The 23,591-nt window shown below is 41.4% G+C and overlaps 2 protein-coding genes across 3 annotated transcripts; one reads left to right on the forward strand and one right to left on the reverse strand.

Moving 5' to 3' along the window:
• Positions 1-10,922: 10,922 nt before the first annotated feature.
• LOC122778021 (mitochondrial poly(A) polymerase) lies at positions 10,923-16,572 on the reverse strand. Its single transcript, XM_044039542.1, has 9 exons — positions 16,374-16,572; positions 15,548-15,720; positions 15,205-15,438; positions 14,330-14,554; positions 13,662-13,873; positions 12,694-12,920; positions 12,017-12,109; positions 11,842-11,915; positions 10,923-11,407 (listed from the first exon to the last, which is right to left on the reverse strand). The coding sequence occupies exons 1-9, from the start codon at positions 16,525-16,527 to the stop codon at positions 11,087-11,089; spliced, it is 1,713 nt and encodes a 570-aa protein (XP_043895477.1). The 5' UTR covers positions 16,528-16,572; the 3' UTR covers positions 10,923-11,086.
• Positions 16,573-17,011: 439 nt separating this feature from the next.
• On the forward strand, positions 17,012-23,026 carry map3k8 (mitogen-activated protein kinase kinase kinase 8). Of its 2 annotated transcripts, XM_044039565.1 has the most exons (9): positions 17,012-17,133; positions 17,458-17,546; positions 17,716-18,084; positions 18,171-18,341; positions 19,137-19,398; positions 20,164-20,270; positions 21,045-21,197; positions 22,061-22,307; positions 22,411-23,026. In XM_044039565.1, the coding sequence occupies exons 3-9, from the start codon at positions 17,743-17,745 to the stop codon at positions 22,533-22,535; spliced, it is 1,407 nt and encodes a 468-aa protein (XP_043895500.1). In that variant the 5' UTR covers positions 17,012-17,133; positions 17,458-17,546; positions 17,716-17,742; the 3' UTR covers positions 22,536-23,026. The 2 variants fall into 2 exon arrangements, with proteins under 2 accessions (XP_043895500.1, XP_043895489.1); XM_044039554.1 differs by lacking the exon at positions 17,458-17,546.
• Positions 23,027-23,591: the final 565 nt, after the last annotated feature.

The following is a 23,591-nucleotide window of genomic DNA, read 5'->3' on the forward strand; positions in this document are numbered from 1 at the left end:
CCTTGGAGGTATCGGGTTTTTGTTAAAGTGTGATTTCAAAATTCAGAAACTTCCTGTTAAACTATCTCTGTTTCACCAGCAAGTCCTTCTATATTGGAAACTTTTGTACAATCATAATTTCACCCCACATAACACGCCGATTTGGAACAATAGATGCAATTAAAAACTGGATAGATAAAGGTATTTGGTTGACAATGATGGGTGTGTGATGACGTGAACAGTTTTGCCTTAAATATGATCTAGATGTTAATCGTAATTCCTTTGCATCCATAATGAAAGCCATCCCTAATCCTACTTTAAATTTAATTCAAGGGATTATTTCAAACTCGACTCGCATCACTTATTTTACTTATTTTATTTCCTTATTTTCTCATGCAAAATTTCTCTTCTGCATTCGACCCAACACCTGCTCATTTGAAAGGTTTAAAAAAAGTTGGAAGCCTTGTTGTTTGTACATTCTTTATTAAATAATAAAAATATCAAGTTTTGTACAGATCGGACAATGTTAGACTTGATTTCCTGTTTCGGGCGTTCCACTTCCTGTTGGGAGGTCTTGTTTTACAGACATGTTCAGTTACTGAATAAAGTAATGACGTTACTAGTAACGCGTTACTACCCAACACTGCTCACAAGCCTACAGTTCAGCCATTCTGAAATATATATGTATACATATGTGTCTATATATGACACATATATGACACATTTTATATATATATATATATATATGTATATATATACATATGTTTAAGTAGTAGTTCAGTTAGATGAACATTTCGACATCCACACTCCATACCAGATGGTGGCGGTAATGCACCAAATCGTTTGCCAACTGCCATAAAACCTCAAAAAAGAAGAAGAAGAAGGAGAAGCATATAGGAGGAGACTGATTGATTGGTGACGCCACTCACCTGTGTGAAGTCGTCTTCACGCAGGTGTTTTTCAATCAGCTGATGACCGCTGATTGCTTCCTCCTCCTCTTCTTATTTAATCTTACTCCAACCAACCGTTCCGTGATGTCACTGTGAAGAGAAGCTGCACGAGCCGTGGAACGAAAAAAAAAGACGCGAAAAAAGTGTCTTTTTGTTGCTTAACTACGGAAACGGTTCCGGGAGGAGGGAACTTGTGGCGGTAATGCAGCAACCGCCATAAAACCTCAAAAGAGTTTAAAAATAGAAGAGAAAAAGAAGTAAACTACCGCGGCGTGACGTCAGACGCCGAAAATGTGGTCGCGTGCATCAGCTCCTGTATAAAACGCAGCAAGGTGCTCCAGGATGGCGTGTTCGACCTGGTCCAGATTGTTGGCCCGTCCAGAATGGTCAGTAACTTTAGTCAAGTTATCTTAATGGTGACTGTTTGCTGAATGATATGCTCAGTGTCGGCTCAGTTCTGCCTTAATCTTAGCTTTTGTTGGAGCTTTGCTTCATTGTAAACTAAATGTTTGCTAATTATTTGCTCAATGTTAGCCTTAGCTCAGTGGTGGCCAGGATGGATGTATTATAAGAACTGGATAGAGCACCGCCCATCTGGTTCCGTTCATTCCTATGGAGTTTCTCAACCTGCGCATTTTTTAGTTATTTATATATTTTTTAAATTTATTTCACCCAGCGCATATGCCAAACTACTTTCTGACTTTCGCGTTTATTTCCGGTTGGTGTCGAGCATGAGCATGCGCAGTAGTGTTACCCCCCATGATGCCTTTCGGCTATCGAGCCGCCCGCGTCCTTGACTTGCTCGGAGTGTCCGAACTCCTAATTTACACAAAATGACGATAAATGATCTGGACCTTGTAAAAGAAAAATGTAATTGGTTTTTAATGCAGTATATAATCAATACTTTGATATCCAAGTAGAAGGAAAAGCTCATTCATTCTTAAAGATTATAACAACTCTGAAATATCAACTATTCGAACAAAATACTTCGAACATAATACCAATTCCCCCCAAGTATAAAGAAGTTAATGTTAAAACCATAAACAACATTTATCCCTCAAATTAATATATGAAAAGTAGATTTAAAGTTGTGGAAGAAAACTGTTTTATTTGTAATCCGAATTTGGAAACAACAGAGCCCTTGTTTTATGAACGTGAGACTGTCCAATATTTGTGGAAATCTCTCCACGACTTAATATCGTCCAGTTCCAGAAACATTAACTTTTGGTCCTCTCAAAATATTCAAATAGGAATTATCCTCAAAAACAAAAAAGAAATAGTTTTTAGTGAATAATCTCATTATTATCCTATGGCATTATCTTTTTATGGCCTTTAGGAAGGTTTTACAAATGTGAAACTCCATGAATTAAAAATATAGAATATAAAGATCTATACATGCCAATGTCCATGTCTCCAGGTGTCTTTTGAACAGTTTTACAGTTTTATTGAGTTTTTCTCTGGAAATACTTGTTTGTTTTTTTTATGTTAAATGTTTAAAAACAGATTCAGGGTTATACGTGTCTTTTATAATTCTCAACTTTTAATGTAGTCATTAAAATACAAACTTTTTTCTTTCTTTTTTTTAAAGGAACAACCTGCTTCCTGCTCACGGAGACCTGGTCGGACGCGCCATATACAAAAGCCTGAGGCTGTCAAAAAAAGGTGAGTGACACATTTAGAGATAATTTACTGCATCATTGAAAATGTTATGGTTAATGTTCATGTATTTAACTGATGGGAATATATCATATTCATTTAATCACACATGTATAATACAAGTTTTTGGGTTTTTTAAAGAGTGGCTGTATGAGATACTGACATTTGTATACTTGAACTTAAAAGGCATTCCTTAAATCTTAATCAACTTTATTCTACATCACATGTGATTATGTTAATTTCTTTGTTTCACTGTTAGAATAGAATTTGTTTTCACTGAAAGTGAGTGTTTATATCTCAGGCTGGGTGAACCATGTCTGTACCTCATACAAACACCTGACCTAGTTATTTTACACCTGTAGCAGTATGAACTTGAACATGATCAAGGCTGGAGACTGGACTCAAACATTGTTTTGTTTGTCTGTTGTTTTCCCCACAGATTGATCTTCATGAAGATCGTCAAAGAGTAGGTGTGATGATTTAATTGTGGGTGGCCGCTGTGTCCCCACTCTTTCTTGGCCGCTGTGCCTACATCTCTCTGCATTGTCCAACATGGCCACGTTCTTTCTATTCTCCTGATTTCCATCTGTCAGATAGCTGAGGGTTGTACATGGAGCATACGCCACAGGTTGGTTTTGTATGTTCCTGTCCACTTTATTTGGTGGTCTGATCTGGTCCTTGTTGGTTATATTTTTGTGGAACTGCTGAGCGAGTGGTTTGAAAGAGTGAGGTGACTGATGGAGTGTTTGAGATTCTCTCTTTGAACGAACAGGTTGCGTGTGACTGAGATGCCTGGATTGAATAGTTAAGATAGTCTGAGAATTTGATTATGTTCAGCAGTTCACATTAAAGTAGATCTGGTGTCTTGAAGGTCTTAGATGCTTGATAAGTTATAATGAACTAACATTTCCTTTTTAGGTCCGTCTACAAAGGGTGAGTCCATATTTTTTTATGTCTTCTCTGGGGGGGCTACCTTCTTGGCCTCCATGTGTGCTAGGGTTTGCAGAGTAGGGGAATAAACAAAAGAAAACTTGTGTGTTGTGTTTTTTGAGAGTGAAGGTACTTAGGTGTCGGCAACAGACTTGCTAGTCTGGCTGCTCACAGCTAACTACCGGATCACACTGACAATTTACATGCAAAGGTAAGAACACGCCTCTCTATGGAGGCGTTTTCTTGCCTTGCCACCTAACCACTTTTTCTTTCTAACTGTTACGCAGGCCATCGCTGTTCCGGCCGCCGTGTCGATCTGTCCTGGCCCTCCTCGTGCCTTTCCTCACTTCTAAAAGGGAAAAAAAAAATCAACTTGAATTGTTTTCGTTAGCACTAAAATATAGTGATGTTGGAGGACCAGATCTTAAATGAGGTTTAAAGGGATGTTGTGTACAGTCAAAGCTAGATGGTAGGAATAAAGTTAATGTTGTGCCTTGTACGCTCTGTCACAAGGTTTAGACTTCTTGGCCGCTGTGCCTTTTTTTTTTTTCTCTCTCTTTTCCAACGTGGCCATTAATCTACCGTTAGCCCTAGAACGTTAAAGTAGATCCTGGTGATCTACAAATATAGTCCCTGGCTTTGGATGGCAGCCCTGCCATAGCCTTTGTATGGCCAATACGTCCTTTAATGCAAGTAGGCCATGATCGCTAACTGTGCCCGCGCCTTCGTGACCTACTTGTGTTCTTGTACGTCTGGCCTTGCGCGTATAGTCACTTTACATAGGCCAACATGGGTGCCTTCCGCGTCCATGCACAGTAAGTAAACTAACCTGTACTTTTCTTCTAGCATCAATCAAGAGGAGCACCGACATCCCTGCATGTCCACCTTAATTAGATTGCGTTTTAGTTACAATAAAATTTAAAATCTTAGGCAGTTTTCTCTCTCTGTGTGTGTGTCTGTGTGTCTGTGTGTCTGTGTCTGTGTGTGTCTCTCCAGGTCCAGAAAGGTGAACAAAATTTATGCTGCAAGAAGGCCTTTGCCACATGATCTTTGTAGGTAAATCGTGTCCACTCCATTTATAAAGTTAATTTGCATCTAAACATTTACAATGGCATTACAATAATCAATTTTTTTGTTTAGCGTTACTGAGTACAAAGGCCTTTATTTACACACTGACACATGCCAAGACATGTCATGGCATTTGTCAGTGTCTCTCTCGCTGTTGTGTCTGTGTGTCTGTCTTGTGAGTCTGGTATCCGTCTGTCTATCCTGTGTGTCTGTCTGGTGTCTCTCTCTGTGTCTTGTCTGTCTGGTATCCGTGTCTATCCTGTGTGTCTGTCTGGTGTCTCTCTCTGTGTCTTGTCTGTCTGGTATCCGTCTGTCTATCCTGTGTGTCTGTCTGGTGTCTCTCTCTGTGTCTTGTGTGTCTGGTATCCGTCTGTCTGGTGTCTCTGTCTCTCTATGTCTGCCTCTCATGCTGTCTGTGTCCTGTGTGTCTGGTATCCGTCTGTCTGTCCTGTGTCAGATTTAGTCACTTTCTTAGTCTCCACTTAAATGGATGATTTACAGTTGATTAGTTTGAGGTTTGCTGATTTCTGCAGGAAATTCTGGTACCTTATTTTGAAATGGCTTTAATTTAAAAATGTAATTTTGGTCTTGAATCTCAGTTATCATAGTTGCAACTTGGATTGTTGGCAAACGTGGAAGCTGATGAATCGTGTAGTAAATGCATGTAAAAATGTAGTAATTGATTATGATGAGCTAGACCAGGTCTTCCTTTATTCTCAACTGGTAATTGCTTTGATAAGATAACTGGTTCCTGATTTGATTATGAAGCTAAACATTTGATTTATATCAAAGTGTAGTCACATTAGATTGTAGGTGTTATTCAGCCCATGGATAATGTTATGATATACTTTAAATCTGGCATTTATTGGCACACTTTTGTTATCCATTTAAGTCTTAAACTTAACGCACTGCCATCAGCCTTTGTAGTCGCTAACTGAAATCGCATTCAATATTAATGCTGACTTGTCTCATTCTGCCAAGTTTATTTCCCTCTAAAGGAGTTGAACCTTTTTGTGTTCATAGTCTTTTTGCGCGTCATGTTGGGAGGCCTCCCAGCAGGGGATTTTTATCTTCCCCTGCAAAACTATGCGTTCCTCGTCTTAGGGATGCAGAGCTATCGTCTGCATAGTTTCTTTCATAAATTAGATTGTAGGTTTCAGGATTAGAACGCGTTTCTTTTCTTTAGGAGGACACAAACCTGGCAGAGAGACAACTCGGATTATTTAAGTGAAAGTTGCGCCAAATGTTCCAACTCTTTATCTTTCGATACGATGACTTGAAATAAAACTTTAATTCTGTGGGCTGAATTCAGACAGAAATCAGACAGAATTTGGTTTCATGTTAAAGACTGTTGTGCAGCTGCAGCTTTTTAATTTATTTTTGGTTATTTGATTTGTTTCTTGGATTGACTTGGTGTCTGGAGCTTTGTGGTTAACGGAGATCATGTAAACGTGTAAACACAAGTGATCTTTTGCCTCTTATTTGCGAAGCTGGCAGCTGGTTGAAATGATAGGACTTTATGGCTTGTCCAAAGTGGGATTTTTGATAGAGCATAGGGTTAACACCTCACCATACACTAGAGTCATTAGGAAGATGCTTAATCCCAATGTCCTGGTTGGTTGCATGAGAAACTTCAATCTCTTAGATGTGTTGGTGAAGTTCCTCCTCTGATTTTTGTAGACTTGCCCTAAAGTTTCTCTCCGCTTTAACTCTTGTTGAGCTTTGCATTAAATGATTCCTCCAACTTGTCTCCATATCAATGTTTTTCTCCCTGCAGACTTCCACCACCCACTGCTGCTGTTGCATCTGCTAAAGGTAGCCGTATCCTGATTCACTGCGTCTTCATGTGTTTGGGTAAGAAGTGTCATTAGACTACTAACAATGTAAACACCTTTTAAATGCTTGATCTCATTTACCCAAATGCTTCATCAGTTTAGGACAGACAATCATTAAATCTGACATTGTTGGGGTCAGTAACCTGACCTCTAAATGTTTGGGAAACCATGCAAAAGATCGCAAGCTCTCTGCATGACCCAACAGCATCGATGTTTGAGTTATTTAATTGCTCAATTTTTAAATCAGTCAAGATTTTATGAGCTGGGTCTTCTTCACACAACAGAGAACAAGGTAAATTGAGTCGACTCGTAACATGGTAAGGCATTTCGTCCTTCCCCTTCTTCTCTGTGTGTGAGGAAATCTGGCCACGGATCCTGACTGAGTGGCATACCATGGCTGTGCAGTTTCCAAAATCAGACAAGGATCCATCTGATTTTGTGACTCGGCCTGTCGTGATATGCATGTATCTTCCTCTGAAACAAAGGATTGGAATGGACAGGTTTGTAGTGTAAATCACATCACACATAGATGGTGAAGCATTTGTTTAAATTGGGGTCGAGCATTTTCAGGCGTCTGCTTTGTCAATACTCTGGTGCCACGTCTTGCTAAACACACGAGAAGCTCTGAATTGTGAAACTGCTGCCTCTTGCAGATGTTACAACAGCAATGGCTGCTGAAAGGCTGCGGGGAGAGAAAATGAGATCTGAGGACAGGAAAGTGGAATTGATTTAATGCTTAGCAAAATGAGGGTTTCAGCAGAGGACCTTTTTGTGGTGAGGCTACAGAATCAGAAGGAACGTTTGTCTGGGCAACTGTGAGATTTACAGTTTTTCATGCAGCCAACCAAGACATTGGGGTTAGCATCATCCCAAATGGCTGGCAAAGATTGCTTGTAACTGTCAGTGTAGGACAGGAAAGGCAGGTATAGGTTAGGGAGGGCATCCATCGGTGAGCTCTGACTGGATGTGAGGACCTGTCACACTTGACCAGGTGAGCTACCTGAAGATTTGTCATTTGTTTACTTCTTATGTTTTTTCTTGTGACTGATCAAATTCTTCCTTGTTTTGAAGAGATGAAGGCTGCAGCACATTTCTGGATCAGAGGACTCCATGTTGGACACCACGACCTGGAGAGGTGCCGTCCTGGATGGCTGCGGTGATGACCTAGCCCAAGATGAACGGACCCTTTTACGACGAGGACTTCGCCCAAGATGAACCAACCTTTTCCACCTCTTTTCCATGGAGGTCTTCAGGTACGTTATTTAAAATGGTACTCAATATGTTTAATCCTTATTTACTTAATACTAAAGTGTGCTGACTCTTATTTATTTTATTTTTTTTTTGTTAGATGTTGGACCTTGCCAAACTGCACACATGCCTCAATGGCTGCTACGTCACTCTGCCCAACAGGACATGGTCACCGAGATTTTTTTTTTTTTTTAAATGGACTTTAACCCCGTCCCCACTGACCCACAACCACACATGACAAAACACTGTACATGTGATGCATCACCGCACTAAAATACAGACACTGCTACTTTCAGCCTGTAATGTTTGACATTGAAAACTTGTATTTATTGCCTTCTTTATATCAAGTAAAACTTTTGTTCTTAACTTTATGGTTGACTTGTATTTTTTCAGTGATTCTGTGATGAGTGTTATTTTGCCAAGTTAGTGCTTTGAACTTAAAGATGTGGACTTCTTTTAAAACGTATTGCACTGATCTGTTACTGTAGACTTGGCACCTTTTGACATCGCTCCAAGTGTTCGGTTGATCTTAACCAGAAAACTCAAACCCTATATGGATTTATACAAGGTTTTAAAGGGAATGTAATAAATTGGACTCTAAAGCAGGGAATGCTACAGTGGATGGTGATGCTGCTACTTGCCACTCACAACTTCCTTACTTCTAGCCACTAACACTAAATATGGCTAATGCATAAAAATATGACTACTTTGCTTTAAAAAGCCTTCATTTAACTACAGATGTATTTTAACTATTTTATTTCATCTTTTCATTTTATCTTTTAATTCTGTCTTTACCATTTTATGCTTAAAGGTTTTATTTTTCTACTATAGAAAGCACTTTATAGAGCTGTTTTGAAAAGTGCTATTCAAATAGTTAATGGTTAAATAAAACACCAACGTGTGAGGCACAGATGAACAAGATGTTTCCCAAAGTAAAGATCAGACTTGGGACAACCGAGCGGTGACAAAGAAGTCAGTGGCTTGTTGCAAGCTGCAAACACTGGTGACCCAAGATGGAGAGAGGGGCGAGGAGACGATTCTTCCAGTCTGAGCATCCAGTGCATCATGAATTTGACAGGAAGAAGAGATGACCGACATTTTGGTTGTGTGATGAATGCTTTTGTGGAGAAGGGGACTGATTTTTTTTTCTTTCTTTTTTTTTTTCCTAATCAATTCACCAGTCAATTATTTGATTTCGATTCCTTGGACCAGAAAATGTTGATCATTGTTTCTCAAACCTGAAAATGATGTTCTCAAATGTCTTTTGTCCTTAAAAATGAATTGGTTTTAATGATTTGTGTTATATGGAACAAAGAAATTTAAAAATTAAGGAAGGTCCCTTGACTCGAATAACAAGTTTTGTGCAGATCGGACAATATTACACTTTACTTCCTGTTTCGGGCTTCTACTTCCTGTGGGGAGGTAATCTTTTACGGACATGTTCAGGACGGGTCTGGGGTCTCATATCAAGTTTCAGGTGGATACAACAATCCCTGTCAGAGCCCATCTAAAACTGTAAGTGTAATTCTGTCTGCCGTCACCAGGGGGCGCAATTTTCAAAGTGAGCATACAGGCAGCTTCAGGGGCGGACTGCCATCATATTCAGTATGCATCATCTGTTTTGAGTGTTTTCACCAATTTTGATAATCTGTGTAAAAGTTATTTCCGAAATTGTAAAGTAACTTTTTTTTTGTTTATGTTCTGCCACCACCAGGAGGCGATGTTTTCAAACTTGACAGTTTTTACGTAGACATTTTCAGCACTGGCCCATCATCGATCATCGCAAGTTTGGTTGAGATCGGACCTTCCATTATGACGTTATAAAACTTTTGTTGTGTGTTTCAAGAAATTTGAAATTTTCACCAACTTTGCCGCCCCCGTTCTCGTACGCCATGTGACATTTTTACTAACCATAAACTTCGTAAGCTCCTGAACTTGTCCACAGTGACCACACCAAGTTTGAAGGTGATCACATGAAAGCTGTAGGACGAATCGTCGTCCACTTCTTTGACCGTCCCCACCTCATTAACGTGTGTACCAAGTTTCGTTCATGTACGTTAAACCTGACAGCAGATGACCTAATACAAGTTTTTTGTGTCAGTTTTTAGCCCCGCCCACTTTCATTTTTGGACACACATTCCCTGAACCGCTAATAGACCAAAATTGTTGAGTTTTGGGGTATGTTCAGGGCTTCAAAAACGTGATTCATTTGGAGGAAAAAGAACAACTCTTATAGTTTCAATAGTGTTCTACGCACTTTGTGCTCGAACCCTAATAATCATGTGAAGTAAAAGCAGTGGGTTTTCAGTGGGTCCTGACCCACTCTCCGAAAACACACAGCAGCGGCTCTCTGTCTTATTAAAGACAAACATTACTGACGTCCATGTGTCTGTCCCTCTCTGTCTTCTGACTGCAGCTGTATATAAGACAGTGTCCAGCAGATAAACACATGCTTAAACAGAACAGCTCAACTTCAAACTGTATTTAGTATTTTAGCCTGAAAAGCCTCACTGATGACAACTGTGCAAGTCATGTGATCATGTACCGTTATTACCATTAGCCTGTCAGCTAAAACACTTAAGCTGCTATAACAAATGTTAATGTGATGACGCGACAGCAGCTGATTCACTTTACATGCTGTGGTAAACTGAATAAACTTTGTCCTGTAATCACTTTAATCAAATACTCAATTAGTCTAAAAAAAAAAACCTTTATTATAGCATTTTATATTTAACTAATTAACATTATTTTCTGATGAATTCAGATTTATTTTAATTAAACCAGCTTTTTTCCCAAAATAACAAAATTCCAAGATTTTGCTTAAAGGGGAGTTCTGGTCTGTGTGTATGAAAGTGGGCGTGTATGTGAATAGTATTTACAGAAACTTTCACAATTGCTCCAGTAGACCACCTCGGGTGGCTGCGGTGTAATCTTACAGGGTAAACTGTATATCCATAATTGGCTCGGATTGTTATTGTAGACGAGGACGTAGGTTTAGTGTCAGCTCTCTCGTCTCCTCTGTGACTCAGTGATGTTTGTGCTCGGCTGTGATGCGTTCACTGATGCTCACTTTCACTCACACACACACACAGCCCTGTCTACGTCGTAAGGACAATCTGACTTTCTCAGAAAATTTGTGGGGACACGTCCACGCCGAATGCTGTGAAAGGAGAGCACCAGTGAACCTGGGCTCAGGACTTTAAAGTGTAAGTTTCAAAGGAGTTCAGTAAACATCACTTCAGTCTCTCACATAAGCATCTGTTTCCACAGTATTTTGTTTAATTACAACAGAGTAGAAGTCTACAGTCAAGTCCCATGTATGTACAAACAAGACTCAGTATCAGCCTCCGGTGGTCATGTTGGGTATTACATTCGAGCAGATGTAACCGCTGCAGAGGTTCTGGTGGAGTCTTTGCTCATCTACGACTGATTCTTAATCTTTAGAGATTCTAACAAACTCTTAATTCTTTCACTGGCCGGCTCTCGACTCCTCCTTTTGCGACCTTTGTTCCCAGGGACCTGTAAAGGCTGGAGGAGAGCAGCTAGTCCCCATGGCGTGGCTCCACTTTCACCACTGGGTGAGTTGGTCGCACTCTGTTGTAGTATCCAGACGCTCTCCCGACACAGCGCCACGAAGCGCTCCAGCTGCGTACTGTTGACGTTCTTGCTGATATTCAGAGAGGTTTCAAACGGGTTCTGGATGTGCAGGGGGACGACCTCTGGTTTGTTCTGCTCTTTGCCCTGGAGAGAGAGGGGGAGAGAAAGGTGAATTTGTAAGAAGCAGCAGAAGCCCAGGGCTGTGTGTACTTTATGTTTTTGTTGCTTGTGGTTTTAACTCTTTGCTGCTGAATCTGGGGCAGAGTCTTCCCTCTAGTTGGCAGAGCGAGAGACAAACTGGACTAATATTAAGGTTTATACTTTTGATTTAGGTCACATGATGAGAAATGATGTATGATAAGGGTTTAGTGGCACATTTAGACTGTTCTCTCTAATCTAATGACATTTGACTCATTACTTCACTTAGACACAAGACTTTTATTTTTTAATTATGTGAATGTTGCTGTTCCTACACAGTGTGTTCAAACATGTACAACTATTTCATCTCACCCTAATATACTGTACATACAAGTATGTAGTTCTATGCAACTATATAGACAGGAATAATGACTTTATACCTTTCTGATGTTTATGGACATCTTGTTGAAAGCAAAGGAGGCGTAGAAGTCAAAGAACTCACACAGCAGCTGCCCTGAAAGTGGGGAAGAGAAGTTGTGTTAGCATGAACAGCTGATCACAGAAATGTAGTTAAAAACATTAACGTGAACTGTAGCTCTGTAGCCGTGAGCTCACCCAGTGCTGCAGTGTTCCTGTGGATGTGGATCTTACTGAAGTCGCTGACAAATGTGCAGTCGTTATCTTCGATCACGCTCTTGTCCGCGGGACCTTGTGGGAGAAGAGCGGGCAAACTATTCAGGTGAGCGTCTGTGCGTGACAGTCGATGACCATAAAACACTGCTCCAAGTGTTCGGTTGATATTAACCAGAAAACTCAAACCCTATATGGATTTATACAAGGTTTTAAAGGGAATGTAATAAATTGGACTCTAAAGCAGGGAATGCTACAGTGGATGGTGATGCTGCTAACGTAAAGATTTCTTTATTTCTGGACTTGCTGGCACGGAGGGAGGAGCAAACCCTTTTACATTTAGGAAGCTGGACAATCACATAATCTCTTCATATACTAAAGAAAAACATGTCGTTAAGTTTTTATTGCAACAACATCTGAACATGTTTCACCCAGTCACAACTGTGGTGAACACATGATGAAATAAGCTCTTCCTCTGTAATATGTTGGGGTGTTTTTTACGTGAACAGTAACATTCATGAATTCTTTATCAGCATTTCCTTTAATAATCAGTTAAATGAGTGAAGTGTAAGCTCTCTGTTGTTTGTAAGTGTGATATAGAATAGTAGTATTTACTGTTGGTGAACGTATGAATGTGACCAGCTGGGTCCAGTGGGCAGTACCTGCCAGGTCTCTGAGGTGGTCCAGTGTGGGGATGATGGGTGGACTCCTCCTCTGCAGGAAGAACAGCACCATCACAGTGAGGGAGAAGTTAGTGATCCACGCCCCAGGAATTCTGCTGGTGACGCTGTGAGCTTGGGCCCAGCAGCGCACGCCGAACACCAGGCTCCGCACCCGCGGGTCCAGCTCTCCATACAGATAGAGCAGCTCTGTGCTTTTCATCGCCACCCTGTGGAGAACACATGGGATTACAGTTAGAGCATTTTATAGTTTAAAATGAAAGCTTAAGGAGAGGAATTGCATCTTTTCTGGTATATGAAGGCCCATAAGTTCTCTGATGGACCAATGATGGAACGCTAGCTAACGCTAACCCCCACTGCTCGTAATTCAAGGAAGGTTTCTAGTAGATGAGATAAATGCACAGAAGGAATTTCCCCTGTGGGACTGAAAAATAACTCATTTATTTATTTAACTTCATTCATAAGCAGTGGTGATAATGTTGAATATGGCTGTGAGTTTCACTGACCTCACATGGAAACCACCACTAGAGGGCAGTCTTTTCTGTGTGTTTGTCACACAGGAAAGAGCTCAGAGCAACATCTAAGAAAAGTCCCCCCTTACATTCACCCACAACCATTTCCTTATAAACTGCCACGGTTGGTTTCCTGTACGTTAGCAGGTGTGTATACAACTGTGTTTGTAAGAAGTGAAACAAACACACACACACACACACACAGACAAGCCCTGATTCTTGCTCGTGTTCAGTTTCACTGTGGCCAGCGTGCAGACATCAGAGTTTAGTTTCTGTTTGGCCACAGCAGCTTTCACCAGTTTCTGTGAAGCTGGAGAGCTGGCTATGAACAACTCAGAGTGACATTTCAACACAAGACCCTTTACGTAAAACAACGTCTCGTTCACTTTTGATGCGGTGAAGAGTTAAAAGTCTCAACATGTGCTTAGGGGGGAAAACCTGTTATTGGCCGTGAGGTCACACTGAAAACCAGAGGGTTGATGGGCGAAACGGACAAGTGGACATCGGGCGTTGAGAATCTTCTGCACCCCCACACACCCAGGCCCAAACTTGTCCACACACTCCCCGATGACGGACAGGATGCTCTGAGTGACGGCGCGCTCCGAGTTGGCACTCTTCATGTGGTACTCGAGGGAGAGACCTGATCTGGGCTGAAAACAAAGAGTTCACGTGTTTACTGTAACTCTGAACTACAGAGAACTAACTTACAATCCACTGTGACTGTTCATGTGTTATATTATTATGATTTATCTATTATTGTGGGATTGGACTAATAAAATGGTTGCAGTATGATTGATTTATAAGTATTATTATTGTTATAATATACTGCCTTAAAAGATTTGACTTTTTACTAACATTCTGAATGACTTCCACTGTATAAATTGTAATATTAATTAATTATATTTAAAAAATATAGAAGAAGAAAAAGATGCAACCATGGATCCCTATCAAATGTTCTTTTGTACAGAATTACACTAAAATAACAATAATAGAAAATGTGCACCTACCTAAACAATAATTTAACTTAACTTTCAAATGATTAAATTTCCCCCACATTGCACTTGGACTTGAAGGTTTAATAGTTGGTGTATTAGTGCCGTTCTTACCATCTTAACATTTCTTCCACTAATGCCATCCAGGTCCAAAAACATGTCCAGGTCACAGCCGAGCTTCCCAAAGCCATTCACTGATGAGCCAAATGGCCTGATGGTGCATTCTGGGAAATAAGCAGCCGCAATGTCCTTGAGCAGAGAGCAGACAAGAAATCGCAGCCTGATGTTCTCCTCTGTCAGCTGGTAGGCTTCTGTCAGGGCAGTGATCTGTTGGTCTATCTGAGGGGAAATAAGAAGACAGGCCATGGTTCACACATCGTCGTTTCCACCCGGTGGAACAGTTTGGTTTGGTACTGTACCAAAATAACCAGCTCCAACTCATCCATTGTTTGGCACCCTTTTCCTTTGGAGTACCACAGTGAAATGGTACGGTAAAGACTCTATTCAGCCACAGAACAACGACGGGTGTAACTATCCCATGGAAGTCGAGGCAAACGCCTGCAGTCTGTTCTCATACAAAGCTTAACTTTGTCTTGTTGTTGTCTTTTGGCTCAGTGACGTCTTCAGTCGGCATTGCACCGAGACAGCGTGCTGCCACGTGGCCATCGGGCACAGCCCTCAAACCACTGGCCAAGTAAAAGGTACGGTTCGTGACCCGCGACTTTATCATTCCAAACCAAACTGTACCATTATGAAAACACAGCATTAGAGGCTTTTAACGCAAGTTGTATACTTTGGCTGCAACAATTAAATCGACAATTGTTAAAACACAATAACAAATTGGTTTAAGTGTTTTTTTTATAATTAAAATAGCTAGTTATTTTGAAATTATTGAAAACTGAAGTTATTTTGGACCAAAGAATGAATTGTTAGTTGCAGTCCTAGTGGAGTCAGTGGATTTGATGTTGTGGGTGTGAAGCCATACTCACACTCTCCTCTCTGGACAGTCTCTGTATGAGCTCGCTGATGGGAGGGCTGGTTTGTGGTTGGCAATGTTGGCCTGACTGCTGGTCCGCTGATCCCACTGAGGCGAGGCTCCTCAGTGACAGCAGTCTGGATTTAAAAGGCACCATGGACTCATGGTTGACAGTGGGTATGGCAGCGTGTTCAAGTAAGGAGGCGACACTCTCCTGGCTCGAATACTCAACTACAGCATACAAACCCTGGAGAACGACAGACACAGTACTTTATTTAAAAGTGAATCCTGACACGATCAGGATTTTTGTGTGTGTGTGCACCACAAAATCTGATGCGCTCAGTTTTTCCACTTACAAAACTTTGGTAGAAAAAGTGTTTCTTGATGTCTCCATATTTTGACAAGTGCTTGAGGAACTTCTTCTCACTGTTTGTGGCGTGGCAGCTGATGAGGACGGATCTCTCTGCTTGTTCTTGTCTCTCTGCCTGAACAACATGTAGCAGCCTCCGTCGCTCATTTTCCTTCTCATCTAACAAAAAAAACAACCAAAATATTCAACTCTTACAAGAGAAATGGAAGAAGAAGTATTCCCCGTGACTTGTCAAACCATACTTTGCAGTAGAGTTAAAGGGTGTGGCTTATTAATACATCATATCTCTGTTTTTAGTTTTTAGACTTGTGTCCCAATGAAATACACATTTGAATACAGCTTCATACGTTCAAAAATGGTCTAAAATGACTGCATTGGTACTGGTAGGTATGTCCCATCTCTCATTTAACGATATTGAAATAATATATTACCAGACCTATGTTGTAACGTTAGCTCCTGGAAAAATATCTATTGTATCCAATGACTCATTCATTACCGGAAACAACCCCACATTTCATAGTAAGAACCGTCACTTTCACGGACACAACAACAAAAACAACACAGTCCCATGTGAAGCACTCATTTCCCATACACACATATATGAACATACGTCACTGACGCCACATTTCCTGTGTTTGGCTTTTACATTTTTAATAGCAACAGTTCAATTACATGACAAATAGAAATGTTTCTGAACGAAGTTTTGACAGACAGACAGACAGACAGACAGACTCACTGACAGACAGACAGCGGTCGTCTGTACACAGGAGCTAGGCTAACTCGTTAGCTTTCCGTGATAATTCCATACTAACCACTGTGGTGATCAGGAGCCGCCTGGACCTGCGAAGCCCCGACGTGTGTTCCGACACTCGTGTGGTTGTGGACCTGGTTTAGGACTTGGTGTCGGACCACGACACTCTTTCCTCTCATACGCAACCTGAACACGGCGAACCAGGACGCCGCCATTGCTGTTTGGAACGAGGCGAACAGCGCATGCGCGCGTGGCTCTGTCTACGGCAAGCGAGAGGGGCCAGTTAATACGGGCGTCTAAATGAATGAGCGGTAATTGGTGTGAAAGCTCGATAAATAAGCTTTGTGTGCATTTGTGAATATGAAATAGTTACATAAGTTACGTATGGTGTTCCTCTTTTAACTGGACTGATTCATGACATATCATTGCAAAAATAATTCGAACACCTTTTACGTGTAGAAGGTGTTTTTCAGTGCAGGAAAAACACCTCGTTCCTCGGAACTTAGACCACGGGGAATTTGTTTTCCATGAGTCAAACAGAAGAGAAGAGGAAAACGAAAAAGCCTTGGCTGCTGTTGTCTCCTATCCTCTATCTCCTCCTCTCCTGTCCTCGTCTCCTCTCGTCTATGTCCTCTGTCCTCTCTTGCGCTCTGCTCCGCCTCTTCCGCCGCCGCTGCTGCTGCTGCTGTTGCGGCGCTTCACTTCCCGTGTTTACTTCCTTCTTAAAGCAGTTTTCGTGTCTTTGTCCCTCAGACAGTCGGTGCTGGACGCTGGAGACACACGATGAAGAGACACGAGTCCCGTTAACCTCCTGGTTATTGGTAAGTGCTGCAGTTTTATTCACGATCATCATTTGACGTTTTCAAACATGATGTGAGCTGAAATCTAAAACAAAAGCTGAATAATAGCTATACTATTTTGTAATAATTGATATAAAACAGATAGATAGATAGATTCTTGCATATACACTTAAATTGAACGTGTTCATTTTAACATGGGGTTTAGGTCCGTTGTATTAAAAGCATTAGGTTAAAGTTTGTGATTTGCATGAATAATCTAAAGCTAACGAAAAACATTTAGTTTGTTTGTTTTCTATTCTTTGTGTGCATTACTTGTGTTTATTTTAATGGCCAAGCATTCTTCAGGGGCTTCCCAGCCTTACTGTGAAACTCCCCTGACTGCGAGGAAAACACTGGACTAAACCCCTCCCACTTACACACTAAGCCCCTCCCAGGTACACACCAGATCAGCTGAAGCAAAGCTTTGCATGCTTCAGTGAACTGTCACTGATGTGAGTGCGTAGTGCGCTCTATCTTCACTTTCAACATCATTGTTGTTGCTGCTCCTTTTTCAACGACATCTTTTTAAAATGCCAACAAACTAAACTCCGGTGTTTGTTTCAGATTGAGCAGAAGAGGTCACGCATCAAGATGGATTACAAATACAATAATGGAATAGAAATGCTCTTGGCTCACATGAGTATTGAGGACTTCATCACTGCTGCAGAGACTCTGTATAAACTCGAGGAGGAGGAGGAGGAAGGAGGCTTATCTTTTGAAGAGGAAGGTCTCTCGCAGGAGGAGATGGATGAGAATGAGGAGGCAGGGGAGTCTGTGAGCTCGGCCTCTGAGTATAAGGATTCTTCTGAAGGAGCTGGTGGTGTGCGGTACGGGACAGTGACGGACCTCCTGTCCTTTGTCAACCTGCTGTCCAACATGCAGACGGCAGCCCTGCAGCACCTGCCTCAGGAGATGGGCGTCCTGTTGAGTAAGGTGAGCATCTGTCTTGTGACTGTCTGTCTTTTTACTGTGTTTGCTGTTTGATTTATTTATTTATTTTAATTTTATTTACACTACAGAAGGACATGGCTATAAAAAAAGGCCGCTACCAGATCAACATGGACGTGCTGCTGTTCCCATGGAAACTGACCTACAAGAGTCGTGGGTCTGGCCTCGTGCCCAAGGGCTCGTTTGGGAAAGTCCACTTGGCTCAGGACACCACCACCAGGAAGAGAATGGCATGCAAACTGGTGAGTGCTGCTGAGTAACTGATTGCGTGGTGACTTCTCAGAAAGTCTGAGTCTGGTGTCAAGTATGATTTGTTCTGCGAGAAGCCGTTAGTGTGTTTGTACAATGACTCCTGATGTCAGCGTGACATTTGTTTTCTATTGAAGCAAAAGAGGAAGTGTTTTTGAAAGAAGAACCATTTTCAAAATGGGCCAAGATCAATGCAAGAATGGAAATGGAACTCAAACATTGCCTCTTCTTTCCAATGTTTGTTTTTTTTCAGCGTAGTCACAAATCTACGTCACAAATCTATGTTGACACAGTGTGTGTTGTACATTCTGTTATCAGCACACAGGAGAAGGTTTACTGGCACTTATCTGATCAAATGAGTCTCTCTTAGTTAATCATCTCTGAAAAATACTTTTCATAATCTTGAATGTGAGGAAACACAAATCAACTTTCCCATAAAAGCACAAATTGTTGTTTTCATCTTTCTGAAATCAGACCAGATATGACTACTTTATTTTTAAGCTTTAGGCATATGAGTAGAATTCGGTTCTCTTTATCTTTTGGTCGAGCCAGACTGTTTCAGTTTCCCCTGCTCACAGTTTTAAGTTCTTCTTCCACTAATATCCTTCTCATGTGTATGAAGATCAAAGTGTAGCCAGAGGCTTTCGTGTGGATTTTAAAGTAAAGTGAAATTAAACAGTCAGATATGACAGTAGCACTGATCGTCTCATCTGTGGCCAACACTGTGTAAAGGTGAGCTATTCCTTTAAGTTTGTAATGATTTATTTATCACCATCAACACCTCACAGATCCCCATGGAGAACTTCAAAGCGGCTGATGTAGAGTTCCAGGCTCGCTTCCGTCACAAGAACATTGCTGAGCTCTACGGCGCCCTCCTGTGGGACCAAAGTGTCCATCTGTTCATGGAGGCCGGAGAGGGCGGCTCGGTGCTGGAGAAGCTGGACAGCTGTGGACCCATGAGGGAGTTCGAGATCATCTGGGTGACCAAGCAGGTCCTGCGCGGCCTGGAATACTTGCACTCGCATAACGTCATCCACCACGACATCAAACGTAAGAGTGACACAAAGAAAAGGTGACGTCAGGGAGGATAGGGAGGATGTCAGTATAGATAATCCAACACTGCTAATGGTTTTTAAGCAGGAAATGACGTGATTACTGTGGAACTAATGACTAATGAGTGGAGGAGAAGAAGACAGACAGGTCTCCACCTGTCTGTCTTCTGTAAGCTGAGGTTTGATACCACAGTGATGCTGCTGGGATCAAAGCTTTCTCCACAGTCGTCTGTTCCTCATGCTAACACAGAGTTAACATGTGGGGTGCTGCTGTGGTTGGAACAGTTTCCTGCCTGTGATGATGACATGTAATTAAGCCTCAGAGAGGAGCAACACTGTAGGGAAGGCCATAGCACAGAGGAACGGGTTATGAAATACAGTGGCTGTGATATTTGTTCTGACAACTATTTTCAGGAGGCGACAACAACAAGAACATAATGAGTCTTCATGTCGCTAAGTTGCTGCTAAAAGCAAAGTCATTTCAGCGCAACAATGTTTGACACCTGAATCCCAGTTATGAATTAGAGAGCCAAAGAAAGAGAACAAAGGGGAGGGGCTGCTTGTGTTTGATGTTGGGCCCCTCAGGTCCCTGGAAACGCACCTGTGGATGAACCTGTTAATGCTCTATTATTGGTCATTGGTGACTCACTTCACGTCCTCCACAGAGTTCAAAGTAAACAGCTTCTAGCGTGCATACCGAAGCAACAGCAGTCAAACACGTCCGCGTCTGTGGAATGTCATTGTTTTCTTTTTCCTCTTTCAGCCAGTAACATCGTCCTGATGTCAAACAAGGCAGTGCTGGTGGATTTTGGCCTGACAGTGCAGATGACGGAGGATATTTACATTCCCAGAGACTTGAGAGGAACAGAGGTGAGGCACTGAGCCACAGAGCTGACCTATTAAATACTTGTTTTTCCATGGCTGTGTGTGTATGTGTGTACGTGTGCAATAGAAAGTGTGGTGTTTCTCTAGAATTATGACGAGGGAAGACTTCCTGAGAGATGCAGCCCAAATTACTATCTATACCTGTCCGCACATCTCTCTCTCTCTCTCCCTGTCTGTTCCTGTAAGAGGTTATATACTGTAAGTTATATACTGTAGGTCATACACTGTAAGTTATATATTGTAGGTTATACACTGTAGGTCATATACTGTAAATTATATACTGTAGGTTATATACTGTAGTTTATATCGAGCTTCAGTGAATGTGCTCTCATTGACTGATTGTGCAGCAGCAGAGGGGAGCGTTTGGGCTAATCCTAGAGATTTCTCCCACCATGTGTCTTCCTGGTTTTTTCCCATGTGTTTATGTGTCAGTGTACGTGACCCTGGGCCTCTCAGGGCCTGGCTGCTGGAAAGTCCCAGCAGGGCAGACAGCCAGCAGTAATAGGAAGATAGACAGAGTTAGTAAACTGGACTCAGGCTTATGCTAATGTGGGAGAGTAGACTGGAATTTCCAGCAGAGTGAGATGAACTCTTTAACACTTCAAATGCCATCTGCACTGCCCTTTCCTAACAAACACACAACATGGGTCTGACAGTTGGTTTGTTGTTTTCTGTTTGTGGTTTGACCTTATTTCTTGGCATTATCCCCTGCAGCTGCATCATATCTACTTGTAATAATGTGATCCTTCTGTCACTTAGATGTATATGAGTCCAGAGGTGGTTCTGTGTCGAGGTCATGACACAAAGACAGACATCTACAGCCTGGGCACCACCATCATTCACATGCAGACTGGCAGCCCGCCCTGGGTCCGCAGATACCCTCGCACCGCCTACCCGTCCTACCTCTACATTGTGAGTATTGTTCTGTTCTGTGGTAAGAAGTGTCCTGGTCCCCAGATGTTGTAACAGTTGTTACAACATTCATGGTCCTCAGTGGCGAAATCTGCTCTGTTCATTTATGAACAGATATCTTACAACACTGTTTTCAGTGCTAGATCACAGCATTTATTTTTAATAAGGGAATTGTGCAGCCAAATGAAACCTGTGTTGTTGTGACGTTGGTCCACTTCTAGAATGTGCTCTGTGTATAAACCATCTTTCCTTCTTAGTTGGGATGAATATAGTTTTGTATTTGTCACCTTTCAGCTTGTTTGTATGAGGCGGTTTCCAGTGTAGCGTGCGGCTGGTTAACGTCCTTTAACTCCAGTATATACAAGTCTTACATTCTGTGTCATTGTAAAACAAAAACATAAACTGGTCTGGATTCCACCCTGTTCTTCTGTGTCCTGACTTCTTAAAGTCTAAGTCGTATAAACTGAGGGTGGGAACTGTGACACACGAGATGTGAGATTAACATGATTAACACGAGCTCTCATAAAGTGTGACCCATTAAGTCATCACTCCTCTTTCTATTAAAGGTTTTCCATTCCATGGAAACCCTAACCCATGGGTGGTGTGTGGTCACAAAGTCCTGTTTCTGTTTTTGATGTTGCTCGTCAGCTCTTTTGATTTCGATCTTTACTCACTTCCTCTCGAAACTGCTGTCATGGAGAAGTAATGTGACATAGGTTAACTCACATTTACAGCCTGAGCTTTGCTTCTTTTCCTCATTCCATTTCACCACAAGCAAACCGCCAGTTCTTTGCAGCCGGTTCTTCTGCTTGCTGTTTGGATGCCTTCACAGTTTGTTTTTTTGCCTTGTCTGTCTCCAACAGATACACAAGCAGGCACCACCTATGGAGGACATATCAGAGGAGTGCACCCAGGCCATGCGTTCCTTCCTGATGCGAGCCCTGGAGAGGAACCCGGCTCTGCGGAGCACGGCGTCAGAGCTGCTGAAGGACGAGGCCATCAACCCGCCCAGGGAAGATCAGCCACGCTGCTGGAGCCTCGACTCAGCAATGGAAGAAGCTAACCACATAATTTTACGCCAACAAAGTCAGCACCACGACACCACACAGGGTAAGGACTTTGTTGCAGGAAAAACACACGATTGCACTTGTTGGCAAGCTCTTGTTTTCTTACATAAGATATAAATTGTTTGTTTTTCTTCTCTTTTCTGCAGAATTATCTCTGTACTCCGAGGACTCTGGCCACATGAGAAGAAAGGGCTCCTTGTACATTGACCTGGGGGCTTTGTCAGGTTACTGTAAACTGGTGACAGGGCCTCCTGCTGCAGAATATGGCTAATATAAATATGACTACATATGTCATATATATACAAGTGATCATTTACTTTCTGTCTGCTTTATTAGACCGATGCTGGCTCTTTATTGTTCAGGACTGACATTAGTGGACAGCTGCAGGCGACACGGTTCACTGACAGAATGAAAACGTTTACAAAGGTCAGGACATCTTATAGTTAATGTTTGCAGTTCAGCCTGAAATGGACAACACTGCTGGACAGATGTTGAATGAGATCCATTGTAAGACAGCATATCTTTTATTCAGTGTTGTGTGTTGTGTGTGTATATATATATATATATGTAGTTTTATTTTCTGTTCTGTATCCTATTCTCTCAGTATTCACCAGTATGATATGTAGTTCTTTTTGGACTTCCTCTTGTTTATTCCTGTGGAATATCAACGATGTCATCTTGCTATGCAAATAAGCTTCTACGGAATGAATGATTGTCTTGACTGTGACTGTCAGTATGCAATAAAATCATTGTTTCATTGTCTGTGGTGTTTCACAGTATGTCAATGTAAATATGTTCATTGTGTTGTTTATTTCTACTTTGTTTTACTTGTGAATACACTGTATTATGTGCAAAACCATTATTACAACATGTCAAACACTTTACAGAGCAAACAATTTTGAAAACAAATTTACAAGATGTGAAACTTACAATTCCCAGATGCTGTTTCGCTATAAACAAAAGACGTTTTTTCCTTCATACAAAACAGTCAATTAGCCAATCTTATATAGCACCACTTCCTTTCAACCTGGCTTTCAAAATACGAGCCACTGACTTCATCTATTTTTACTACTTCTAACTTTTGCCATAACGTTCGCTGTATTAGTTGATTCTACAAAATCAAATAAAACGAACATTATAATGTCATTCCCCAAGAAAAGAAAGCACTAAACAAATAAATGTATTATTATTATTATTATTATTATTACTATCATAATGAAAAAGAAAGAAATACAGCAGCAGTAGCATTAAAGATATAATTTAAAAACATTTAAATAGAGAGTTAAAAGTAAGAAATTTGAAAAACTAAAAGTTGCAGTGATGATAA

The sequence above is a fragment of the Solea senegalensis genome, linkage group LG1, assembly GCF_019176455.1.
Source record: "Solea senegalensis isolate Sse05_10M linkage group LG1, IFAPA_SoseM_1, whole genome shotgun sequence".
In the NCBI taxonomy this organism is placed as follows: Eukaryota; Metazoa; Chordata; class Actinopteri; order Pleuronectiformes; family Soleidae; genus Solea; species Solea senegalensis.

What these genes read in the sequence shown, in the direction of transcription:
- LOC122778021 (XM_044039542.1), bottom strand. Translation starts at nt 16,527, where the DNA reads ATGGCGGCGTCCTGGTTCGCCGTGTTCAGGTTGCGTATGAGAGGAAAG. An exon ending in GTGGAAGAAATGTTAAGATG is followed by an intron (nt 13,874 to 14,329) that starts GTAAGAACGGCA and finishes CTTTGTTTTCAG; the next exon opens with CCCAGATCAGGTCTCTCCCT. An exon ending in GACCTCACGGCCAATAACAG is followed by an intron (nt 12,921 to 13,661) that starts GTTTTCCCCCCT and finishes TGTTCTCCACAG; the next exon opens with GGTGGCGATGAAAAGCACAG.
- map3k8 (XM_044039565.1), top strand. Translation starts at nt 17,743, where the DNA reads ATGGATTACAAATACAATAATGGAATAGAAATGCTCTTGGCTCACATG. An exon ending in GAGACTTGAGAGGAACAGAG is followed by an intron (nt 20,271 to 21,044) that starts GTGAGGCACTGA and finishes TCTGTCACTTAG; the next exon opens with ATGTATATGAGTCCAGAGGT. An exon ending in GCACCACGACACCACACAGG is followed by an intron (nt 22,308 to 22,410) that starts GTAAGGACTTTG and finishes TCTTTTCTGCAG; the next exon opens with AATTATCTCTGTACTCCGAG.